The sequence below is a fragment of the Symphalangus syndactylus genome, chromosome 24 (genome assembly GCF_028878055.3).
Source record: "Symphalangus syndactylus isolate Jambi chromosome 24, NHGRI_mSymSyn1-v2.1_pri, whole genome shotgun sequence".
Taxonomy (NCBI): domain Eukaryota; kingdom Metazoa; phylum Chordata; class Mammalia; order Primates; family Hylobatidae; genus Symphalangus; species Symphalangus syndactylus.
The window spans coordinates 62,135,934-62,161,939 of record NC_072446.2 but is presented as its reverse complement, the minus strand read 5'-3'; the positions used below and the strand labels follow the sequence as shown (position 1 = coordinate 62,161,939).

The window sequence follows — 26,006 nt, the reverse complement described above, 5'->3', positions numbered from 1 at the left end:
CCAAGTGGCTGAAGGAGTGTGAGCCAAGGAGAGAATTATCAAAGAGAAAGACACAGAGAGAAGTAGAGGGTGATATCACACCGGAACACGGTAAGGAGGTGGCATTTTATCTGAAGGACAAGAGGAAGATACTGCGGTCCTAGGTGACAAGCTCTGATTGACGTTTTAGAATAAAAGACTACTCTGGCTGACATGTGAGGAACAGATTATACAGCATTATGAGTGGGAGCAGGGGCCAGGTGTGGTGGCTTATGCCTGTAATCCCAGCACTTTGGGAGGCCGATGTGGGCGAATCACCTGAGGTTAGGAGTTCAAGACCAGCCTGGCCAACATAGCAAAACCCTGGTGGCAGGCACCTGTAATCCCAGCTACTTGGGAGGCTGAGGCAGGAGAATCACTTGAACCCAGGAGGCGGAGGTTGCAGTGAGCCAAGATCTCACCACTGCACTCCAGCCTGGGTGACAGAGCGAGACTCCATCTCAAAAAGAAAAAGAGTGGGAGCAGGAAGAACAGTCTGGAGACTATTGCAGTCCACTAGGTGAAGGATGATGTGACTCAGCTGAGTGCAGAAGCAATGGAGATAAATTATATGGGCAGACTTAGGGTGTGTTTTAGAAGTTTAACAGTACTGACTCTGTGTTATAGAAAAGCTAGCTTGCTTGCTTGAATATAATTATTGTTTTGCTTGAGTGTGGAGATTATTCACTAAAACAGCCTTGAGAAAATAGGACCTTCAACAGAAATAAAAGACACAGACCAACAACTCTGGGAATGAGCTGACCGGCCTCATAAGAACAGGTTGACGGCCCCTGCAGAAGGTCACAGGCATTGACCTAGAAAGCAGTGATTAACTGCCTGCCTGAGACTGTGCACATTTCACAAGAATGTTTTGATATCACTTCCCCTCATTACTCTTAAAAATCCCTGATCTAGAGGAACAATTTGTAAGAGTGGTTTTGAATGCTAATTCACCGCCTTCCCCGGGTTTTTGGCTTCTTGAATAAAGCTAACTTTCCTTTCATCAAAGCTCTTTGCCTGAGTTTTTGTCTTTCAAGTGATGAGTGGCACAGTTACAGAAGTGGTGCAAATAGAAATGGAGATGGACTGAATACAGGGGTAAGAGAAAGGACAAAGTCAAAGATAACTTCTTGTTTTGGAGCAAGACCAGCTGAGTGATTGGAGATTCCATTTATAGGGATGAAGAAGACTGGGGACAGATGAGATTTTTGGAGGGAATCAAAGTCTTCCCTCAACTCCCTAACATGCAAACCTGTATATGTGGTAATATCTTCAAACTGGGTGCCTATATATGAAACATCAAATGTATTTGTCTAAGAGTAAAGAGCGAGTCATGTTTGATACGGAATGGGAAGTGAGCATTATCCCTCACAAATGATAAATAGGTGGGAAGTAAAAGAACTGGAAGGTGAGAATTCTTTGCCTGCCGGTCACTTACTTTTCCTAGGGCTCAACAATCAAAGACATTTCTTGTTTTCCTTAATGATCTATGTCCCTTCTTTCTTTCCTGGCTCATATCCCCCAAAATAGTCACTGTTCCTTGGCGCTGTGTAATACATTAAATTCTGCTGATAAAGCTCTTGGGAAAAAGAGGAAATGAAAAGTAAGAGCTTATAGAAGGTATCAGTGAGGACAATAACAGTAGCAAACCAAGACTAGCTGGTCACCTTCTCACCAGTGGTCTTTGTCTAGGTAAATAAATGAGATACTATCAAGATATAATGCAGCAGAGAACACAGGCTGCTGCCATTGGTTTCACAAAAGGGAGAAATGAATTTCTACTTTTCCCACTGTGTATAGATGCAGATTCCATATACTATGTTTAAACCACTATATTTCTAAAGAGTATGAACACTAGTGCCCCAGACACTAGTGAAGAAAGTCAAGAGCAAGTGAAAAACAAAGAAAATGAGTTTTTCTGTAAGAAAACTAGGTTTTCCTAGGTCTTTGGTTCTTAAAGTATGGTCCCTGAAATCTGTTAGATGTGCAAATTATCTGCTCCAACTGAGGTCTACAGAACTAGAAACTCTGGGAGTGAAGTCCAGCAATCTGTGATTTAACAAGTCCTCCAGGTGATTATGATGCATGCTAAAGTTTAAGAACCCCTGCCCTAGGTAATAGTGGAAGAAGGTTATTAGCACATGAGAGTGAAATTGAAGTCCAACATTAAATAATACAAAAATTTAACATCAGTCCTAATACAGTGAAGATATGTGTACATATAGCAAAGACTCACATAGAAGCAGATGTTTTAATTATGGTTTCTTATCAGAAATTGAAAATATGTCAGATTATTAGCTTTCTAGCTCTTAAATAAATGCATGTATGTTTGAAAAAAATGGGGGTTGGCAATTTTAAACTTTAAAATTAACTGTTTTAGTAGTTTTTCCTCCCTTAAAATAAGAGTTTATTTATGAGATGTTTACAGTGAAGCAAAGCTGTTTTTGTTAATGGACTTGATGTCTTTTATTTTTTTCCTAGGCTTTTCAATTAAGAATATAAAACAATCTCAGGATACATTTTCCTAACACATCTAAGATTTTTTAAAACAAAGCAAATATGTTAGATGTAATAACCACCCCTAAGTGAAAAGAATATCCCTTGTAGAGAAGAAGTAACTCATTCAGTTACTTCAGCAAATTATCAGTAAAAATATTTCTTCCTCTTGGCAAAGCCATTGCTTATTACTTTATTGTGTATTTGCACATCCAGATTCTAATATCACCAAATAAGAAAGGTAGACAGCTTCCTAAGGGTAAATTGTGACATACAGGGAAATGGTAAAGTAGCAAATAAAAAGGAAAAAAGTGGCATGAGTGATATTAATAATACAGTGCTAACATAAGATTTATATTAACTGCTAATGCTTTCTGAAATTCCGAGAACACTAACAACTGATACATACTGGAGTCTGTATTTATATTCTGTATTTACATGCAAGGAGCAGAAAATTACAGTTAAACATATAGCCATGTCAACTTTTCATGGTACAGGAAATACATGGATTATCAAAAGAACTCAGGGTTTTTTTTTTTTTTTTTCATTACTTTCAGCACTTCTTTTCTCTTAATTTTACTAGAGCTACTGATAGTTTCTGTTCATTCCTTGATACAAGGATTGCTAAATGACATTCATTCACAAATATTTAGCAAGCACTTGTTAAATTGTAGTGACTAATCAAGGGATATTTGTATCTCTGAGAACTATACAAAAAGTAAAGAGTTCAGTTTCCTTTGGGGGAGTCAAATGGGGAGTTAAGTAATGAGCAAGTTTGTAGACACATGATTACATGCAACAAGAAAGTATATGAAGACCCAGTAGTCTGGGAGAGGAGTTAGAAAATGAGGGATGTGCTATTTTAGATTGGTGATAAAAAAAAATTCACCAATTTTTATGGACTTAGAATGGGGGTGTGCATGCTGATTTGTCCGTGGGTGGGCTTGGAAAAATCACCATTCAATTGGTTAAAAGGCATCATCCCGAAGGAACCAATTAAGAGAGAGAAAGTAAGATGGGGGTAGGATTCTCATTCCGGGTGTGGACTCCATCCAGAATTGGCAGCTCGGTTTTCAGGCTTTAAACTCTCTTTGGCTTGAAGGTTGGGTCTCACTGGGGACCTGTCCCTGTCTGCCTAGGAATTTGTCTGTCTTCTGTTACTATCAGTACAAACGCCCTGAGGTAGATAGACTTGGGTACTCCAGAGATAGCATGGAGGCCAATGTGACTGGAATAGGGTGAGTAATGGGGAGTATGGTCAGAGCTCAGAGAAAGAGCAAATGCCAGTCATGTAAGGCCCCATGGGACGTGACGAAGAGTTTAGATTTTATCTTCAGTGTAATGGAATACATACCGTGAGGTGAATAGGCTGCAATAGAGCAAAAATGCAGGAGATCAGGGAGTTGGCTACCACAGAGTCCAGATAGGTGAGCTGGTGGAGTAGTTAAAAGGGATTGGATTCTGGATATTTGAAAGACCAAGATAACTGGGATATTGTGTATGAGAGAAAGAAGCAGCGGGTGAGCTTAAGATTTTTGCTCTAAGCATCTGTTGGATGAAGGAGCCATTTACTGGCCTAGGAGACGTCAGGAAAGGAACAGGTTGGAGTTCAGAAAAATCAAGAGTTCAGTAGTCAACATGTCAAGTCTCAGATCCATTTTACACATCCCAGTAGACATGTGCCTGAAGTAGTTTGTGTCTGGGGTTGAGGCAGTACAGGTTATAGCTGCTGGTAGGTTGATAGAGTTGTTGATGGGTGGATATAGAATTGCTCTTCAAACTGTTTCATTTTTTTCAGTGTGAAAAATACAAAGCATTTTGCTAAATGCATTATGATGGTGATTTCTGAAATTGGAGAACAAACAAAACCCAGGAAGGTCATCAGCTGAGATGGGTTGGAATTTTGGGAAGAAGGGAGAAGATATGAAACAGTGATCTTAGAGATGTGGAATAATAAATTTGCCTAGGGAGATGTTCAGGTTTGCTGGGAAACACTGAAGGCCTCCTTAGTCTGTGGTCATGAAATTAAAATGAGACTGGTTGCCTGATTCTCTTTATTCCCAGCCATGTTCAGCCACCCAGAAGGAGGAATTGAGTAGATGGAGAACTACATTTCATCAGGGTTAAGGTTTCACCAATAAATGAAATGGAGTGCAAGGGGAGTAACTACATGGAAGATCAATATGAGGAAGTGATTTCACAGCACGCTGCAATGTTATCTGCAATTCCCAAATCCAAAAGAGATCTGAACACTGAAAGCTTTTTCATTAGTTTGGTGCTCAAAATCAGTTGGTGTGAAAACTTGACCTGACCTTATGTTAGGTTAATTCTGTTCTTTATCCTATTTAGTGTGATATTCTTATGTTTTTCTGCATAAATATTAATGAAAACAATGTACTTCCTGAATCTCTACTTGAGGTATTCTATAATATGTGAGGGGTGTGTGTATGTTTCTCTCTCCCTTTCTCTCTCTCTTTTACATTTGACATTATTTTACATTATTACACACTATGTACATTTTAATATATACATATATATATTTTTACATTTCTAAAAGTTTTTTAAGACTTTGAATTCTGCCTCACACTCTTCCAAAAAATTGCAGAGGAGGGAACACTTTCAAACTTATTCTATGAGTTCAGCATTACCCCAATACCAAAGCTAGACAAGGACACTACCAGGAAAGAAAACTATAGACCAATATCTCTGATAAATACTGATGCAAAAATCTTCAAAATATTAGCAAACTGATTCGGCAGCATATTAAAAAATTATTTACCATGACCAAGTGGGATTTTTTTCTGATATGCAAGGATGGTTCAACACATGGAAATTATGTAATATGTCACATTAACAAAATGAAAGAGGAAAAAAGCACGATTATTTCAACTGATGTAGAAAAAGAATTTGACAAAATTTGACATGCTTTTGTGATAAAAAGCATTCAACAAACAAAGAATAGAAGGAAATTACCTCAAAATAATAAATAAAGACTATATATGAAGGGTTACATACTCCATGGTTAATATCATATTCAATGGTTAAAGTTAATATCATACTCAACAGTTAAAGACCAAAAGCTTTTCCTTTGAGATCAGGAACAAAGCAAGGATACCCACTGTTACTGCTTTCATTCAACATAGTACTGAAAGTCCTAGCCACAGCAATTAAGAAACAAATTTACCTAGGGAAAAGTTATAAAAAAAAGTTATCCAAATTGGAAAAGAAGAAGTAAAATTATCTGTTCACAGAAGATATACTCTCATACGTAGAAATCCCTAGAGATTCTACACAAAAAACTGCTGCATATAAACAAAGTTTAAACAAAAGTTGCAGAATACAAAATCAATACAAAATAGTTGTGTTTCTATATACTACAAATGAAGAAGCCAATAAGGAAATTGAGAAAACAATTCCATTTAAAATAGCATAAAAAAGAATAAAGTACTTATAAAGAAACTTAGTCAAGAAGACAAAAGACTTGTATTTAAAAAACTATAAAACTTGCTGAAAGAAATTAAAGAAGACACTAACAAATGGAAATGATGATGGTGATGGCCCACCTGGAGCAGCCACTGCAGAAATGCCAGCTGCAGCAGGGGAAGCACGCTCAGGGCTGTGTGCTCCTCAGAGCCAGTGGAAGCTGGGAACGGGAGGGAGCCATGACCCATTCCGAGTTGGCCAGGTGGGAGCCCCACCTTCCTGGGCACAGCTGTAGCCGCCCAGCTGCGACTGCAGACCCAGGCATCCCTGTGCTCTTGGGGTGAGAAACCCTCCCATCCCCCAGGCTTAGAAGTGCCTGCTCCCACTGCCTGGCCTCTCCCAGCACCTGGTAACTGATTTTGGAGCAAAATTGAGGTGGAGCCTGGGCACTGTTGCAACCCAGCTGGTGTGTGTGCACTTAGGGTGGTGCTGACAAGCCAGCCCCCTGCTGCCTCAGCCCCCTCTGGACTTTGGGCACTGACGAGCATGGGAGGGAGGCCGAGGGGGTACTGAGGATGGCTCAATGCAGGCCTGCAGGTGCCACTCCACATGAACAGCCTGGGGACCATGGATGACATGTAGATGACAGCAGGAGGCAGACAGGCTCCTGGGTGGAAAGGGGCAGGTCCCCACTGAAACCCCATCTTCAAGCCAGGGAGGACCTGAAGCCTGGGGGCCAGGATACATTCCGGGTGGAGTCTGCAGCTGGGAGTGAGAACTTATGGTGCTTTTTTTAGGCCGACCCATGGCCACCCATGGACCAATCAGCATGCACTTCCTCTCTTCTGAGCCCATAAAAACCCCCAGACTTAGCCAGACTCTGGCAGACATCAAGATGACCTGCCTGCAGGTAGGAGCTACCCACTCCATATCTCCTCTCCACTGAGGGTTACAGAGATGATGGGATGACCTGCCTGCAGATGGGAGCTACCCACTCTGGATCTCCTCTCCAGTGAGAGCTGCATTCATCAGGACCACCTGCCTGCGGAAAGGAGCTACCCATTTTGGGTCTCCTGAAAGCTGTACTGTTGCTCAATGAAGCACCTCTTCGCCTTGCTCACCCTCCAATTGTCTGCGTATCTCATTCTTCCTGGATGCAGGACAAGAACTTGGGACCAGCTGAATGGTGGGACTGAAAGAGCCGTAACACAAAAAGGGCTAAAACATGCCCCCCACACTGCAGGCAATGAGAAGAAAAGAAGAGCTGCAGCCCTTTTAGGAGCCCAGACCTAGGGAATCCCTGAGCCAGGGCTGTGACACCCTGTTTCGGGCACTGTGGTTTCTGGCATCTCCAAGCTTCTGGGCACCAGTGTATTCCCTTCATCCAGACGCAGGTGCCCACAGCAAAAGCCACTTTGCAGTGCATCTGATCCAGCCACAGGTTTGCATGAAGCTGTTGCCTATGCCAATGCCTGTAGCTGCCCACTCTGCCACAGCAGCCGGTGTGCCTGGCTGTGCACAGTGACTGGACCCCGTGCTCACTCATGCAGCCCTCACCACTCCATGCTTGGCTCGCCCTTGGCAGTTGTGGGGTCCAGGCTGGTAGCATGAGCCAAGTGCAGCCTGCCAGGCCAAGTGGCCAGAATGAGCACAGCAGGCCCGAGCAAAACTTGGGCAAAGGTGCCACCAGCCACAGAGGCTTCTAGCTGGAAAAGTGACACTCCAAGGATCCTGTGACAGAAAGACACCTTGTGTTCATGGATTGGAAGTCTTAATGTTGTTAAGATGTCAGTACTATCCAATGCAATCTACAGATTTAATGCAATCCCTATAAAAATCCCAATGGCTTTCTTTTTTTTTCAGAAATAGAGATATTTTTTCTAAAATTCAAATGAAATCTCAAGGGACTCTGAATATCCAAAACAATCTTGAGAAAGAATAAAGTTGGAGGTCTGAAATTTCTCAATATCAACACCTATTACAAAATTACAACAGTCAAAAGAGTGTGGTACAAAGATAGACATATAGACCAATGAGATAGAACAGAAAGCCCAGAAATAAAGCTTATCATATATGATCAAATGATATTAAAGAGTGCCAAGACCATTCAGTGGAGAAAGACAGTCTTTTCAACAAAATGTGCTGGGAAAACTGGATAGCCACGTGCAAAAGGATGAAATTGGACCTTACCTTATTCCATATACAAAAGTTAACTCAAAATGTATCAAAGACCTAAACACAAGACACGAAACTATAAAATACTTAGAAGAAAACATAGGAGAAAATTTTCATGACATTGGATTTGGTAATGATTTCTTGGCTATTGTTACTGAAACACCAGGGGTTTGGTCTAGGCCCTACTGCATGCCACACAGAAAGCCAATGCACAGAAAACCAGTGATTGAGACAACTAGTATTGCCAAGGAAGAAGGCTTTAATGAGGATATGGGAGATCAGTCTCAAATCCGTCTCCCTGACCAACTGAACCCGAGGGTTTATATAGCAGAGAAGAAATGAACAGAACTCAGATAAAACAAATATAAGTTTCAAGCTTTAAGACCAGAAGGGTCAATTTCTATGTTTATCCAAAAAACCATCTATGGAACTCTTGGGTCAGTTTTAGTATAACATCAAAAGCCCAGGCAACAAAAATAAAAATTGATAAATTAGACTACATCAAAATTTAAAACTTCTGTGTATGAAACGATACTATCCACAGAGTGAAAAGACAACCCACAGAATGGGAGAAAATATTTGCAAATTAGATAAGAAATTAATATCCAGAATATATTTAAAAACTTCTACAACTCGCCAAATAAAAAACTCAATTAAAAAATGAGCGAATGAATTGAATAGACATTTTTCCAAAGAAGATATGCAAATGGACATCAAGCCCATGGAAATATGCTCTGCATCACCAATCATTAGGAAAACAAATATGAAAACCTCAATGAGCTACCACCTTACACCCTATTTGAATGGCTACTATAAAAACAAAACAACAGGCCGGGCGCGGTGGCTCATGCCTGTAATCCCAGCACTTTGGGAGGCAGAGGCAGGTGGATCACGAGGTCAGGAGATCGAGACCATACTGGCTAACACTGTGAAAACCTGTCTCTACTAAAAATACAAAAATTAGCCAGGCATGGTGGCAGGTGCCTGTAGTCCCAGCTACCGGGAGGCTGAGTCAGGAGAATGGCATGAACCCAGGAGGCGGGGCTTGCAGTGAGCTGAGATCGCGCCACTGTACTCCAGCCTGGGCAACAGAGCAAGACTCTGTCTCAAAACAAAAAACAAACAACAAATAACAACAACAACAACAAAACAAACAAACAAAAAAAAACAAGTGCTGGTGAGATTAGAACACTTGTGGACTATTGGTGGGCATGTAAAATGGTGCAGCCACTGTGGAAAACAAATGATGATCAGACAACAAATTAAAAATGGAATTACTTTATAATCCAATATTTCCACTTTTGAGTATGTGCCCAAAAGCATTGAAAGCAGGGTACTGAAGAGGTATTTGTATGCCCATGTTAATAGCAGCATTATTTGCAATAGCCAAAATGTGTAAGCAATCGGCATTCATTAATGAATGAATGAACGAACAAAGTATGATTACATATTTCAGCTTTAAAAAGGAAGCAAATTCTGACACATGTATAGATTTTGAGATTATGCCAAGTGAAATAAGTCAACTATTAAAAGAAAAATACTGTATGAACACTTAGATGAGGTACCTAAAGTAGTCAAATTCAGGGAGACAGAAAGTAGAATGTTGATTGCAGGGGGTGGGGTGAGAGGGGAATGGAGAGGTTTTTTTTTTTTTTTAATGGATATAGAGTTTCAGTTTTATAAGATGAAGAGTCCTAGAGATTAGTGGCACAACAGTGTGAATGTAATTAACACTACTGAGCTGTACATTTAAAAACTGTTAAAATGCTAAATTTTATGTTATGTATATTTGACCACAATTTTTTAAAGCCTAATTTATGAAATAGCTTTGTTCCCACAGGCTTTGGAAAAGATCCTGTGGTCCTGTGGTGATGAGGCATCAACTCTCAGCCAAGTAATAAGGGAAATGAGCATGAGAGGGGAACAATGAGCAGTAAAAAGGGCAAATCGATTTGAGGTCCTGGTTGGATTGAAGCATTTATGGAACAACCTGGAAAGATATCAGTGGCCATCAGAGACTTGGATACCTGAAATTTTCATTTGGAACAGGCCCAGTTTAGATTATGACCATGGGAGTGTTAAGGAGGATGGGACTATTGGAAGCAAGAAGATGTAAGTAATGAAACTGAGCTGCTACGATTCATGAATACTGAAATCTCCAATGCAGACAGGAGCTCTCTGCTCCTGGGAAAGAAAGACCACGAGCTATGTTTCTGTCTTCATCTCTTACTACTTTCCCAATGAGAATGTGGCCATAGGGAGGGAGGAGGATACCTACCACTGTATCCTGAAACAACATAAGTGGACGGTGGGAGAAAATGCTTGAAAGGGTTACGGGGGAAGAAATCGTCAGGAGACAACTAGGTTTCAGTTAAGATGAAGGGAAAGGTAACATTTGGAGAAGTACGACCCTGAAGTTAGGTGATTAGAAAGAAAATACAATGTATTTGCTCACTCCTGTAATCTCAGCACTTTGGGAGGCCGAGGCAGACAGATCACGAGGTCAGGAGATTGAAACACAGTGAAACCCCGTCTCTACTAAAAATACAAAAAATTAGCTGGACGTGGTGTCATGCGCCTACAGTCTCAGCCTGGGGAGGCTGAGGCAGGAGAATCTCTTGAATCCGGGAGGCGGAGGTTGCAGTGAGCCGAGATCGCGCCACTGCACTCCAGCCTGGGTGACAGAGCGAGACTCTGTCTCAAAAAAAGAGAAAGAAAGAAAAAAGAAAGAAAACAAACATCTCACGGGTGGAGAATCCACACATTTTATAGCCAAGTCGTGAATATATGGTAGCGGGTGTATTTAATTACACCTGTAAACCTTTATTGTATCTACCACATGCAAAGCATCACACTGAAAAAGATGAAAACATACAGTCTTGCCTGTCAGAAGCTCACAATCAAGTTTAAGTAATATCAAACAGAGGTTTCACAAAGCAAAAAAACCACATTTAGAACCTTTTGGAAATTCCAAATTCCAGTAACTGCATAGGGTACATTGTAAGCATTGTGTTGCACGAATGAATATATTGATAATTTGTAATACTAAGATCTCTTAAGTCAGAATGGGCTTGTTTATTCTAATATGCAAAATGGAAGATAATAATTAACCATTTAAATAACCAATTAACATCCTTCACAAAGATGTTAGGAGGAATAAATGGTATATATGAAGGGATTTTATAAAGTTTGTTATATAACTGTAAGGATATGATACTGAATATAAATTCTGAATATAATGACATAAATTAAGATTTCTAAGTTTTATACTAAATGCCCAATAAGACAATGTAAGTGAAATCTTGAGGCTCTCTTTACTACCAGGTTCCTTTCTCAGGAAACAGCCCCTCAGGCTGCTCAGATAGTATCAAAGAATTAAAACTTACCAGAACTGAAATATCCTATTTATTAGTCAAATTAATTATCTATTGGACCAAGATGTTAATTTCAAAACAAAAAGATTGTGTCTGTTAAACTGAAGAAGAGATGGAACTGAACCCTCTGGTGAAACTGCTGAGTGCTGACAGCCAGGTGACTTTTTCCTTCTTTTCAGAGTTTTCACTGTTGTTCATGGTGGTGATGGCTGTCATGAGACAAACCCATAAAGGGGTCCCCAGAGAAAACTCCAACCAACCTGCGCACTAGGAGAATGGGGTGGAACCTTCCGAAGTTCACACTGGTTTGCAGCAGAGAGGAGCCTGGCCTCTCCTGTCCCCAGGATTGGTAACCTGGGATTCAATCTGTGAGCCCACTGGCAGGAAGCACACTCTCTCACTTTGCTGAGAGTCCCTGTTTCCCCCCCTTTTTTTTCTCTTTTCACCCAATAAACCCTACCCTTCTCACCCTTCAAAGTGCCTGTGAGCCTAATTTTTCATGGTTATTACAAGGACCCTGTTTTTAGTTGAACTAAGCAGAAAGTCCTGTAACAGCTTTGGTGCCCAACATGGGGTTCAAGGAAGGGTGAGTAAAATGGTGACTCAAAACCTCTCACTGTTGCTTCTGAGCCTTCTGGTCCTATGGCATTCCTCTTCTTATTTTCAGGACAGTAATAGCACCTATCTTTTCTTTTACAATACTGGATATAGGCCACGCCCATCCCAATGGCCACAGGCGCACGTGGGGGATGGTTAGGTGGGGCAGCTCCCTGCTCGCCCTTTCCTACTAGCTGAGGTGCATGGACGTATCTGCTGCATGTGTGCATGGTGTCCAATGGCCAAGGGGCCTCATGCAGCTGGCTGGCCTTCCCTACCATGCACCCATGGAGTCTCCACTCCCCCAACCAGGAAGTCCAACTTTGTCCCACTGCAATGCTTCTCTCTGGTGGAGGAACTATTTGCATAAAAATAAGAGGCTCTTCCCCACTGGCATCCTTTTTTCTTCTCTACCCTATCAGCAGTTAACTTTTAATTAATCACTTTTTTTTTTCCTTTTGGAAAACATTTTACTAGGCCAGACACCCCAACTATCACTGTTTATATTTTCTGTGGAGTTTTAATTGTGAGAGAGGATTTGTGAGGATAGTTTTAAGCTGTAGCCCAATCTGGTGTACTTTGCATGTCTTTCCACAGCAAACTTTGCAGCAGGCCTCCACCTTGTTTTATATCCTGGGGGTAGGGCCTGTAACCCCATGGAAAAGCTTTGTTTAGCAATCCTGCCTTAGGGAATGAGTCCTTTCTGGTTTGATATCTGCATGTTTTCCTAGCCCTGTCTCTTACAGGGCTCCACCTGGTGGCTGAGTTTTCTTCTGCCTGTCTTTGTAGCTCTATATGTGTTGTGTACGTGATGTCTGTAAAAAGACCTCTAGTTAATTTGGCCTAAAGGAAGATAAGCACTTGGATCAAATATTTTTTAAAGAGAAGATAAAAGCTGTGGTAACTTTCAGTTCATGTGACTTTAATCTTTGAGAAATAAAAACAGCCTTAAAGATTATTGGTAAAAAGCAAATGTCATCAAAATATAAATATTTTGGACTAAATGATGCAGGTCACATGCAAGGCTTGTTAAATGTTTTAAGGTTATAAACTGCCTTTTGGGTTTTGAGAACTATTTGACTTGTCTGCTCCACAACTGGTAAAGCCTGGGGACATATGGAACTAACCATGCCCTTAATTAATGCTAGAAGGAGTCAAACCTTGGTTGCACCCAGCACACAATTAAAACAACTTACCAGGTTTTATGTTAAAGTTAAAAATTGCTAAAAGTTACCATTATGACATGTAATTGAAACTACTGAAAATAGATTTACATGTGAGGTGTGTGAGAAAAATAAAATTTTTTTTTTTTTTTTTTTTTTTTGAGACGGAGTCTCGCTCTGTCACCCATCCTGGAGTGCAGTGATATGATCTCAGCTCACTGCAAGCTCTGCCTCTGGTTCATGCCATTCTCCTGCCTCAGCCTCCTGAGTAGCTGGGACTACAGGCACCCACCACCACGCCCGGCTAATTTTTTGTATTTTTAATACAGACGGGGTTTCACCATGTTAGCCAGGATCGTCTCGATCTCTTGACCTCATGATCCGTCCGCCTCAGCCTCTCAAATGCTGGGATTACAGGTGTAAGCCACTGCGCCTGGCTTGGTTTTTTTTTGTTCTTTTTTTTTTAAGACATAGTTTCACTGTATCACCCAGGCTGGAGTGCAGTGGCACAACCTCAGCTCACTGCAACCTCAGCCTCCCAGGTTCAAGTGATTCTCATGCCTCAGCCTCACGAGTAGCTGGGATTACAGGTCCATGCCATCACACCTGGCTAATTTTTGTATTTTTGGTAGAGATGGGGTTTTGCCACATTGGCCAGGTTGGTCTCGAATTCCTGACCTCAAGTGATCTGCCCACCTCTGCCTCCCAAAGTGCTGGGATTACAGGTGTGAGCCACTGTACCCAGCCTAAAATGTGTTTTAGGCATGAAAATGTAAATTCATGCCTAAAAAGGCATGAAAATGTAAATTCTTGCCTAGGGTTAAAGAATTGTTTTAAATTAGATAGGATAAAGCTGAAGGCTCAAACAAGTGGTGGAAGGATTGTGGAAATTAATCTTGCGGAAGAAGTTCTAGGTGTGAACATATTGACTAGGTTCAAGGGGGGTATTGTGTGGTTTTTCCCTGAGCTGAGCATTGGAATGAAAGCACAACAGGGCACTCTCAGGGCACTGATATGCTCTTGGCAAAATTTGTAAAGGGTTATAAAAGTTTTTTGCTTCTTTAAAATTTCTGACTCATCATTTTGGCAAAATAAGTAACTTATGTCAATCTGGAATTCTATTTCATAACATCAAGTGTTTTAAACTGCTAACATATTTAACAGGCTTCCCAAAATCAAACTTCAGTTTCAAAATTGTCTTTCCTGACACCTAGCTATTGGATACTTCAGAGGGTCCCTGGAGTTCCCAGAAAAGAGAGGTAAACAGGATGATTTGACTTGTTTAGTGACATGGGATTGCCAAACTGATATTCAATCTTCTTTAGATTATATGTTCATGAATAATGCTAACATATGTTCCAAAATTGTATGGGATTGCTAAAATTTTAATGTCTGAGTATGTGCTATCAATGACAATTAAGGTTGTTATGCTAACTTATTGTAAACCATGGAGATAACCAAACTTCTTTGTCAATTGTGTTTCTAACTGTAACTACCCTAGACATTTTGTTATTCACAGACAATTGTCTTGTCTTAATCCTTTTCAAAATATGATTTATAATAAGCTATATAATTTTGACAGGTACTCTCAAATACAGGCTTCTAATAACTTTGGATATTTTAACACTGGAATAAAGAAAAATATACAGGACTCATGAAGAGCTGAATGTTCATGAATATGATGTGAATCAAGAACTAAATGGGCTAAACTCAGAAAGCTGAAGCAATCTTTTCGACTTTTGCTTGGCATATTGCCAATCCTTTTGTTTTTCAGAGTCAAGGAAACTTATTTTGCAATATTTATGGCCCTTAATAATTGAGTAAGATATACTCCTGTGAACAAAATTTGGAGCATGTTTAGTCTCTCTGCCAGGTTCCTCTAGAATTCAGAAATTATCTGTGAGTAATTTTAACTTATGGCAATATAGTTATTTGCATCAGAGCAATGAGAATCCATTTTTCTTTTGCGGCAGGACGCAATTGGAGAAACTGGTTGTTTCCCCAAGGCTTTGACTGAAAGGATATGATTCCCTTTAAGGAGCCAAGCTTGATTTGCAGAGCTGATAAAAGCCCCCTGGAGAAAAAAACTGACCTCATACCCTCATTTATGCAGTCCCTGTACAGGGTTCCTGACCTGTGGTCAGTAAAGAATGTCACTTTCTAACAGGCCCAGGAGCCCCAAGTTTATCTTGGGACCTTAAGAGGATAGGATCACACAACTCAGGCAGGTATTTGAGAGTAGTTGGGCTCAGGATGGTTGGGCTCAGAGTTAAAAGGTCTTATCTGAGATTCCTTGTGGAACAGAGTTTCATCAAATCCAGTCTAAAAGGCCTATATAGAAATAGTTATTCTTGCTGTACTTTATGCAAATAATCAGGCCAAGGATAAGACTAAAATAGGCTGGGGCACGGTGGCTCACACCTGTAATCCCAGCACTTTGGGAGGCCGAGGCGGGTGGATCATGAGGTCAGGAGATCGAGACCATCCTGGCTAACATGGTGAAACCCCGTCTCTACTAAAACTACAAAAAATTAGCCAGGTGTGGTGGTGGGCGCCTGTAGTCCCAGCTACTCTGGAGGCTGAGGCAGGAGAATGGCATGAACCTGGGAAGCGGAGCTTGCAGTAAGCCGAGATCGCACCACTGCACTCTAGCCTGGGTAACAGAGCAAGACTCCATTTCAAAAAAAAAAAAAAAAAAAAAAAAAAAACTAAAATCTAGCCTATGTAGAAATAGTTATTCTTGCTGTACTTTATGCAAATAATCTATTTTGCAAACAACTCAGTCCTATCATGATTGTTTTTTAACAAAAGTGAGGACTGGAGAGAGAAATTATGTTTCAAAACTCATCATACATTTGTCATTAAATTCTAAACTCATTAGTTGTTTTTAAGTTTTTGCTTATATTTTTAGACTACCCCTGCTTGTTCCTGTGAATGAACCAATCAATCAACCAACCAAGCAATCTCCAGCTGCAGCTCAGAAAGAACAAAAGGGATGGGTAATGTAAAAATCTGGATCAATATTCTAGTTCTGAGCAATTATCCTGCAAATCCTGCCAGGTGATGGAAATAAACAGGATGCTCATCACGCAAGGAAGACCAAGGGAGCTAACCAAAGCCAAGCACCATGCACCCAAATCTTAGCAAGCATAACTATAGCCACCAGTTATTTGGGCATGTCACAAGACATGCTTTTCTCTCCCTTGTTGGAGGAGGATTCAATTCCACACCTTCACCTCAGCATTTGGCTTCTGATAAGGAGTCCATGTACCCCTACCAAGACACATTTTTTCCCAAACTCAATTCCAAGCTTCAGGTCAAAGCCCTAGGAAAGAAAACTGGATCTAAGGAATCCAGAGGCAGACAACAACAGAGGTTAAAAGACAGTGCAGGTAAGCAGGGCTAATTCCTGCCAATAAAGCCAAACCTTCCATTTCATGGATAAGGGTCATGCTAGTATCCATGGCATAAATGAGGTCTAGGGAACTCCAAGGCTACTGATAGTAGGTGGGATAGAGACATAGGTGAGAGCAGCTAATTCCTATTATCTAGGCCCTCCCTGCTTCATGGGTGCAAGCCACTTTGGCACCTAGGGATGGCACCTGCTGAGGTCACTGGGACTTGATGATTCAAGGACAGAAGAGGGAAAGAGGACACTCTTCCTTCTCTCCCTCACATACCCCAGGTATTGCTAGGAAGAGAAGGGAACCAGGGATGCCTGCTCCCGTCTTTCTAGATGGGTAGCCATTCATCTTCAGTCTATACCCCTTTTGAATGCATCCTGAACCCCTGGGACTCCTTTTTTAAAAAAGCCTTCTTGACTGGGCATAGTGCCTCACACCTGTAATCCCAGCACTTTGGGAGGCCAAGGCGGGCAGATCACAAGGTCAAGAGATTGAGACCATCCTGGCCAACATAGTGAAACCCCATCTCTACTAAACATTTAAAAATTAGCTGGGTGTGGTGGCGTGTGCCTGTAGTCCCTACTACTCGGGAGGCTGAGCAGGGAGAATTGCTTAAACCTGGGAGGCTTTCAGTGAAAGCCTTCTTTTTTTCTTTTTTCTTCCTCTGTCCTCTCTTCACTGATAGGTAATTGTGTTTCTGTACTCAGGACACTCCTGTCAGATTCATCCTCCAAATTGGGAAAAGTTAATTTCCCAAACCTTAGACTGGTTGGCTTAGGATTGGGCTCAGCGGAAGGGAACCCAGAAGCTTGAAATGCTGGCAAAAGGGTAAAAGTTTTTTTTATCAGTCAGGCTTTTGGCCTCCCTCTCCCTGTGCAAACTGGTAAAAGGCCTTGGGATTTTTGATGTGTCCTTACCCATCCCTTTTTTCTCGTTTTGATACGTGTTTTCTAATAACCTGGTTTGTTTCTTCTCACCTTCAGTCTATCAAACTCCAAATGGTCATGCAACTGGAGCTTTGGAGGATGGCCCTTTCTGCAGGGGACCCTTAGCTAGACCTCTGAGGGAGCTCCAACTGCCGTTCCCCAGAACAGCGCCCCCTGTCAGCAGGAAGCAGTTAAGATCAGTCTTTGTCCTTATCCTTATCCTTATTTTAACAGCAGTTAGATGTACTTCTGCAGAGGGGGAATGAGACAGCCAAGTGTAAAAGGGTCCCTGGAGAAACTCCAACTGGGCTGCATACTGGGTGAATGGGGTGAAGCCTCGGGAAGTTCCTGCCATTTGCAGGGAGGAGTCTAGACTCTCCTATTCCGGGGTTGGTAACCCGGATTTAATTTGTGAGCCCACTGGCGGGAAGTACACTCTCTTGCTTTGCTGAAAGTCTCTGTTTCCCCCACTTTTTTCCTTTTCACCCAATAAACCCTGCCCTTCTCACCCTTCAAAGTGTCTGCGAGCCTAATTTTTCATGGTCGTGTGACAAGGACCCTGTTTTTAGCTGAACTAAGGAGAAAGTCCTACAACAATAATGGTCCCTCAGCCATACACTTGAGTTGCTCTCTTAGGGGGCCTCAGTTACTTCCCAATAGTACATTACATAGCTGGGGGTTTATTACCTTTGTAATCAGGATCATTCTTTAACGTGGAAGGAAATAGCACACAGAACCCCTGAAAAAATTAGATCCTTAACACAAGACAAATGATCTTTACACATTTTTTTCATGTGTGTATGTGTGTTTTCAAAAAGTTTTTGTCGGGAAATGGAGGAGTAGATGACTTTTTTTTTTTTTTTTGCAAGTTGTGGAGTTATAAAGCCAGAAAGAGAGAAAAACTATGGAAAGAGCAGCTCCACTTAGGTGAGTGTGTTTTTAAAATTACAGTGTTAATGGTAATTATTATGGAAGATAACCAGAATTTGCCAAGCCTACACTGGGGGTAGAGATGGAGAGAGGGTGCTTTCAGCCAAACAGTATCCTGCTCATTGCCAAGGAGTCATGAAACACTATGGCAAGTTCAGTGAGCTGAGGATACTCTATTCTGGTTGTAGGATAGCATGCATATATGGGCACTTTGCAGTAGAGGTGTTTGCAGTCTTTGGGCTTTTCACTTCTGCCATCTGTGCTTGGGCCAATGGAATTGAGTGAGATATACAATCTACAAACAGGCTACCCTGGAACATTTACGCCTAATCTTTGACACAAAGGTAGTGTTTTGTTTTGTATGTGTTTTGTTTTGTATGTGTTTTGTTTTGTTTTACTTTCTAATATTCTGAAATATCTTAGAATAGTTCTTAGTTTTCTTTTGTCCCAGGCTTTACAAGGTTGGATGGGGCCTATTCCCATCTTTACTCTGGAGGTCTCATCTTCTAATGCTGGGCATTGGGTGGATGCTTATGGGTCTGGGCAGCATCCTTGTTCTCAAGCAGTAAGAGGATTCCAAAGGGCATTTCAGGTTATTCAGCAGGCACTGACTTGCAAGATGCCAAGAGCCCGCAAGAGAACGCAAGATGACCTGATGAAATGGATGTTCCTTCGTTCTCCACTTGCCTGAAGACAAACTGAGATTTAGGTGAAGCTCACATCTATTTCTGCTAATAATAATCCCACTGCTAATTATGGGATGTGGTAGTTATAGTGATAAGAGAGGAGCTATATTCAGAGGGGTTTAGAAAAGGTTGCAATGTACAGAGGGGTTTTTAATTTGTATTAATATTTCTCAGTTTACTTCCTCCATTTGGATTTAAGATTTACTCATTAATTCAATAAACACTTATTGAGTGTCTGCTATGTGCCAGGCACTGTTCTAGTGGCTGGGGATAACAGCAATGAACACCACAAACAAAACCCTTGCTCTCATGGAGTTTGTACTCTAGTGGAGGCAGAGTGACAACAAATATAATAAAATACTGTATGTTGCATGGTGATAATTTTGAGAAGAAAAATACAGCAGGGAAGGGGTATAGAAGAAGGTGTTTGACAGAACTTGCAATTTTAGAGAGAGTGATTGTAAATTTAGAGAAGGTCCAGGGAAGGACCTTCTGAAAAGATGAAGGTGAAGGAAGGGAGCCCTATGGACATCTGGGTGCAAAGGTATTCCAAGCAGAGAGAACACGAAAGCGGGGCACATGCCTGGGGTTTCTGAGGAACAGCATGGAGCCCAGTATAGATGCAGTGACATCAAGGAGACAGTAGTAGGAGCTGATATCAGAGAAAAAAAAAAAAAACATGAGGGCAAGACCATAGAGCCCAATAAGCAAGCCATTGTAATGCTTTGGTTTCACTCAGTGTGAGATGGAAAGTCACTTCTTTACTTGACATATTTGCAGGAGTAAATCATTGCTGGGTTGAGAATAAACTGAAAATTTGAATCCCCTACTTCCAAAATGTGCAAACACATCGTAGGATTGATAACGTTTAATAAGCATCTGTGACTTTATAAGCCAGGCGGGTCTCTGCTCTTTGTGTCTTAATATTTTGCAAAAGTAATTGCAGTTTTTACCATTGACAGCAATGGCAAAAACCACAATTATTTTTGCATCAATCTAATATTTAGGACCTCAGACAGTCCACAACTTAGAAGACTCAGGACTGAAGACAGTCTTATCCTCTCACAGTTGACTAAGCAAATGTTTGTTGAATGAATGAAAGAATAATATTGATTGAGAATTTAAAAAAAAGAGACAATAGTTAATAATTCTGAGTATCCTGAATAAAAATAGTGCCTATAGCCTAAATTTTCTATTAAAAAATGTAAAGATTTAGCAAAATATTTACCTGTGTGGTATTTCTTTCCTTTTGTCTTTTATTATGTTCTTCTGCTTTGATAGCTGCAATACACAAAATTTTTAAATAAAATTTAAAAGCATTTTCTTTTTAAAATTTCACTTAATACAATTTCTTGTTAAAAAAAGTCTAGAAAACTTTTAGAACTCTAAGAATAATTGTTGACAATAATTTATAATTTAGAGTTCCTAATAATGTGTTAAAAATAATTCCTTCACTGATAATTTGTAAAGCTAGAACTTGACACCAGAGACAATCTATATACTTTAATCAAGCATTCTGAAATTCAGTTAATAACATGAAAGAGTTCTATAAATCATAGAGCTAATTACAATAGTGGAAAACGTTCTGAGCTAGAAATGTATTTAATTAAATGTATCTATATAAATAAGTGCCATCTATTAATAGAAGCTGTTAAAACATAGAAGAGGAAATATAACATTTTATATTTTTATAGACTCATCCATATGTCAGAGAGATACTAAAAATTAATTGAATGACACAAACATCTGAGAAATGTAGACTGATAATTATACCAGGCTTTGAAATTTGAGAAAATAACTTTCAATGAATTTTTAATGAACCAATTTTAATACATTTTTATAAAGTCTATATATATATATATAATATAGAATACATGCATAATCATTGGCATATTTATTTTTGCACAGTGCTTGAAAGTTCTTCACTTTCTTAGAGAAACAAGTCTGAAAACGTGAGATGACAGGGTAACACATCATGACGTTTCAACTTTACTACATTACTAGGATTGACAAATTTTCAATTGCTGTAAACAAATTTGATGCACTGTAAAAATGATCATATGTTTTGGGAAGTAAAAAAAACGCAAATATGTGATACGTTCACATTTAACAGGCTGAAGAATTTGACCACAAACCAATATGAAATAGTCAAAATTTTGTATTTCCAAAAAGTCAAAAGCTTTTAAGAACAGGTCACAAATTTTTTAATTTATTTCTGACATATTATTTATTAATTTATTTATTTCTACTGGTTTTTTTTGGACACAGAGTCTCACTCTGTCACCCAAGCTGGATGTAGTGGCATGATATTGGCTCCCTATAACCTCTGCCTCCGTGTTCAAGCAGTTCTTGTGCCTCAGCCTCCCAAGTAGCTGGGGTTACAGACATGCACCACTGCCCCCAGCTAATTTTTCTATTTTCAGTGGAGGCGGTGTTTTTGCCATGTTAGCCAGGCTGGTCTTGAACTCCTGACCTCAGGTGATCTACCTGCCTCAGCCTCCCAAAGTGCTGGGATTACAGGCATAAGCCACTGCGCCCCGCCCATTGTATTTATTAATTTGATGTTTTATCCTTTCACTTACTGGTGAACTTTAGTACTTGGCAGCAGCCTCACAATTCTACATCTGTTTTGTTTACTTTGTAATCTAGACCTTACAGGAACTGGCCCCAGATTGATTCATATTTATTCCTCTGTTAAATTAGAGAAATAATTGGCAAATTCTAAATAAAAATTAGGCTGGGTATGGCGGCTCACACCTGTAAACCCGATACTTTGGAAGGACAAGGTGGCGGGCTCCCTTGAGCCCAGGAGTTTTGAGACCAGCCTGGGCAACATAGTGAGACCCTGTCTCTACAAAAAATGCAAAAATTAGCCAGCTATGGTGGCAAGAGCCTGAAATCCAAGCTACTTAGGAGGCTTAGGTGGGAGGATCATTGAGCTTGGGAAATCAAGGCTGCAGTGAGCGGAAATTGTGCCACTGTACTCAAGCCTGGGTGACAGAGCGAGACTCTGTCTTAAATAAATACTCAAAAACTGCCTGGTGAGCAAGGCATTATTAAGGCATACCAAATTCTTTTAAAGATGATACATATCTGATACTATTATATACATTAGGATTGTTCCTTAGGTTCAAGATATGAATAAGTTTTATTAAATGTTATTATAAATAAAACTTTATCCCAAGTTTGTTGAGTGATTATACTGGGACCATGAATACTCAACATCAGAGGCAATGTAGCCTCATGGTCTACCATCTGGCCTTAAGTCAAACAGGCCTATATTCTAGTCTTGATTTTGTAACTATTTCATTAATTGTTATGATACTTAAATGAGATCATTTATATATTTAGCACAGTACTTAATACATAGTTTTTAATAAATGTTAGGCATATAAAATTATTATTATTATATGGAACCTACTTCTTTAAAGGATTTAAGATGCCTTGAGGATATTACATGTGAGTGTAAAAGTACTTGCAGTCTTTGCATTGTTGGAATTTGCCGTTTGATATTGGAATACATTACTTAAATAAATATGGTTATGTTACACATCATTTTAATGGGCATTTCTCACTTCATGTTTTTTGCTTATTACTTGCTGTTTATTTTATGTTTATTTTAGACTATGGAATGATGTTAGACAAAAAGCAAACTTGAGCAATTTTCTTATTTGAGTTCAAAATGGGTCGTAAAGCAGCAAAGACAACCTGCCACATCAACAACACATTTGGCCCAGGAACTGCTAATGAACGCACAGTGCAGTGGTGGTTCAAGAAGTTCTGCATAGGAGGTCTGGGCGCAGTGGCTCACGCCTGTAATCCCAGCACTTTGGGAGGCCGAGGTGGTCAGATCATGAGGTCAGGAGATTGAGACCATCCTGGCTAACATGGTGAAAGCCCATCTCTACTAAAAATACAAAAAAAAAAAAAGTTAGCCGGGCGTGGTGGCAGGCGACTGTAGTCCCAGCTACTTGGGAGCTACCCAGGAGGCAGAGCTTGCAGTGAGCTGAGATTGACCCACTGCACTCCAGCCTGGGCGACAGAGCGAGACTCTGTCTCAAAAAAAAAAAAAAGTTTTGCAAAGGAGACAAGAGCCTTGAAGATGAGCATAGTGGCCGGCCATCGGAAATTGGGAACGACCAATTGAGAGCAGTCATCAAAGCTGATCCTGTTAAAACTACATGGGAAGTTGCCAAAGAACTTAACGTCGACCATTTTATGGTTGTTCGGCAGTTGAAGCAAATTGGAAAGGTGAAAAAGCTTGATAAGTGGGTGCCTCATGAGCTGAACGAAAATTTGAAAAATCATCATTTTAAAGTGTCCTCTTCTCTTAACAACGAACCATTTCTTGATCGGATTGTTATGGGCAACGAAAAGTGGATTTTATATGACAACCAGTGACGACCAGCTCAGTGGTTGGACCAGGAAGGAGCTCCAAAGCACTTCCCAAAGCCAAACTTGCACCCAAAAATGGTCATGGTCACTGTTTGGTGGTCTGCTGCCGGTCTCATCCACTACAGCTTTCTGAATCCCAGTGAAACCATGACATCTGAGAAGTATGCTCAGCAAATCGAAGAGATGCACCGAAAACTGCAATGCCTGAGCCAGCATTTGTCAACAGAAAGGGCCCAATTCTTCTCCAGCCCAAGGCCTGACCGCTCGTCATACAACCAAAGCTTCAAAAGTCAAACGAATTGGGCTTTGAAGTTTTGCCTCATCCGCCATATTCACCTGACCTGTCGCCAACCGACTACCACTCCTTCAAACATCTGGACAACTTTTTGCGGGGAAAATGCCTCCACAACCAGCAAGATTCAGAAAATGCTTTCCAAGAGTTTGTCGAATCCTGAAGCATGGATTTTTACACTATGGGAATAAACAAACTTATTTCTCCTTGGCAAAAATGTGTTGATTGCAATGGTTCTTATTTTGATTAATAAAGATGTGTTTGAGCCTAGTTATAATTATTTAAAATTCACAGCCCAAAACCACAATTACTTTTGCACCAACCTAACACATTAGTAGTTTAAAAGGGACTACGGCAAGTAAAGCATAATTAGAGAATTCATGTTACTAGTACTTATTAATGCTTTGCCTGTAATGTGACATCTCTCAATTATAGTATCTTTCAAAGAAAATTCCTTAGCCTAATTATATTTGTGTATTAGAAATCAGACATTGTGACTAATATTATAGTCACATAAAATATCTAGCAGTTTTTAAACTCCATTATCACAAGTAGAAAAAGTAAACTAGAAAAAGCAATGTGATTTGGTAGATTCCCATTATTATATTCCCCAAAGTACACAGAATAAAATTAGAGTTAGTATGTACAGAACGTACAGACACAGAAGTACAAAGTGTCATGTGTATTTGAGTGAGAGGAGAAAATTATAGATATTAAATGGAGTAAAGTTTATATTATACACTGGTCCAGAAAATCAAACTGTCAGTGGTCAAAGAGTAACATGAAAATTACAGGGCTAAAAGCAGTAATCAAAAGTAGGATAAGTGTAGGTAAAAGAATTAGGGAAATGGAAGGAAGCATAAGCATATAACTGAAGGAATTAACTATTCAGTAGCTTAAAACATAATATGAATATAACAGCAATTGTTCATTATTTCCAGCAGAAGATGTACAAGCCAAAACAGTTTTGAAACTTAAAAGCGTGTTTATTTTCTAAATTTCAGGCTTTTAGATTTTTTACCTAAAGAAAAAGAAGTTTCCATTGGCTATTAGGGAAAACATTCTGTTACAAATAATGTGTCCCATAATACTTTAGAGTAGCTTGTTTTGTACCACTTGAGAAACATTGGTGATTGCCGGAGATCTGCACCACTGTTTTATCACTTCCCCTACAGGATGCTGAAATTCCCACAAATTCAAGCACTCCCCGTAAAAAACCACAATCTACCGGGTGCAGGAAGAAAATATTAGATCTACTTGCCTGAGGCTTTAAAAAATCTCCTTCATTATCTCTATTTTAGGGATATGTTTCATAATGCACATAATAGATCAGTAGTTCATTATCATCATGAATAAATAAATATATATAATAGTGTATACCATCAAAAATGTCTGATGTGGAGTTAGCCTTGGAAGGGGACTAAAGTTTCATTCAGCTCTAGAATTATAGCTCTAAGTGTAATTTATTATATGCTAGATTCTTTAGATACTTTATCTTCAATCTCCATAACAACCCACCAAAATAGCAAGCACAGAATATCTGTGTTGTCACCAAGTGAGAATAAGTCACTTGTCCAAGGTCACAGGGCAGAGTGGGATTCAAATGCAGGTCTGACTCCAGAGCTCTTCTTTCTACACCATTGCTACTGCAAACCTTACCAAAGGATTCACAATAGGTTGATTTTAAGTGGCAAGTTTCTGTAATGACATAAACTCCATTTTTTAAAAAACAAAAATCTGATTTATGCAGAACATTTTATGGGACACATCAATTTACATAACATGAAACACACCATCCTATGCACACTACAGCTTTGATTTACTCCTTCCCTTCCACTGAGATAGAAGAATTCTGAAGTGGTAGGGAAGAAGCTAGCACTACAGCCTACTGCCTCCAAAAGAATTGTCCATGTGGTTTTGGGGGCATGGAGGGGAAGCCCATCAGATTCATAGAAGAGTTATAAGATTTTTTAAAGGGTTGTGTTGAACAAAAGCCACTAGCTTGGGTTAAAAGAAATTGAGACAGCTCAAAATGAGAAGAGGCCTCTGGGCCTCCATCTTTCTAGGAATAGGAGACAGCATGAGAAAGCTACTCAGCCACAAACATGGGCCAATTCTTATGTAAAA

The 26,006-nt window shown here is 40.1% G+C and overlaps 1 protein-coding gene across 3 annotated transcripts in view; it reads right to left on the bottom strand.

The window, feature by feature from the left end:
• The window catches only part of SEL1L2 (SEL1L2 adaptor subunit of SYVN1 ubiquitin ligase), a 165,800-nt gene that overhangs the window by 90,436 nt on the left and 49,358 nt on the right, over positions 1–26,006 (bottom strand). For all 3 annotated transcript variants that reach the window (XM_063633983.1, XM_055266153.1, XM_055266154.1), the window contains exon 2: positions 20,421–20,473. In XM_063633983.1, coding sequence (XP_063490053.1) covers positions 20,421–20,473 — 53 coding nt within the window. The remainder of the gene's footprint in view (positions 1–20,420; positions 20,474–26,006) is intronic.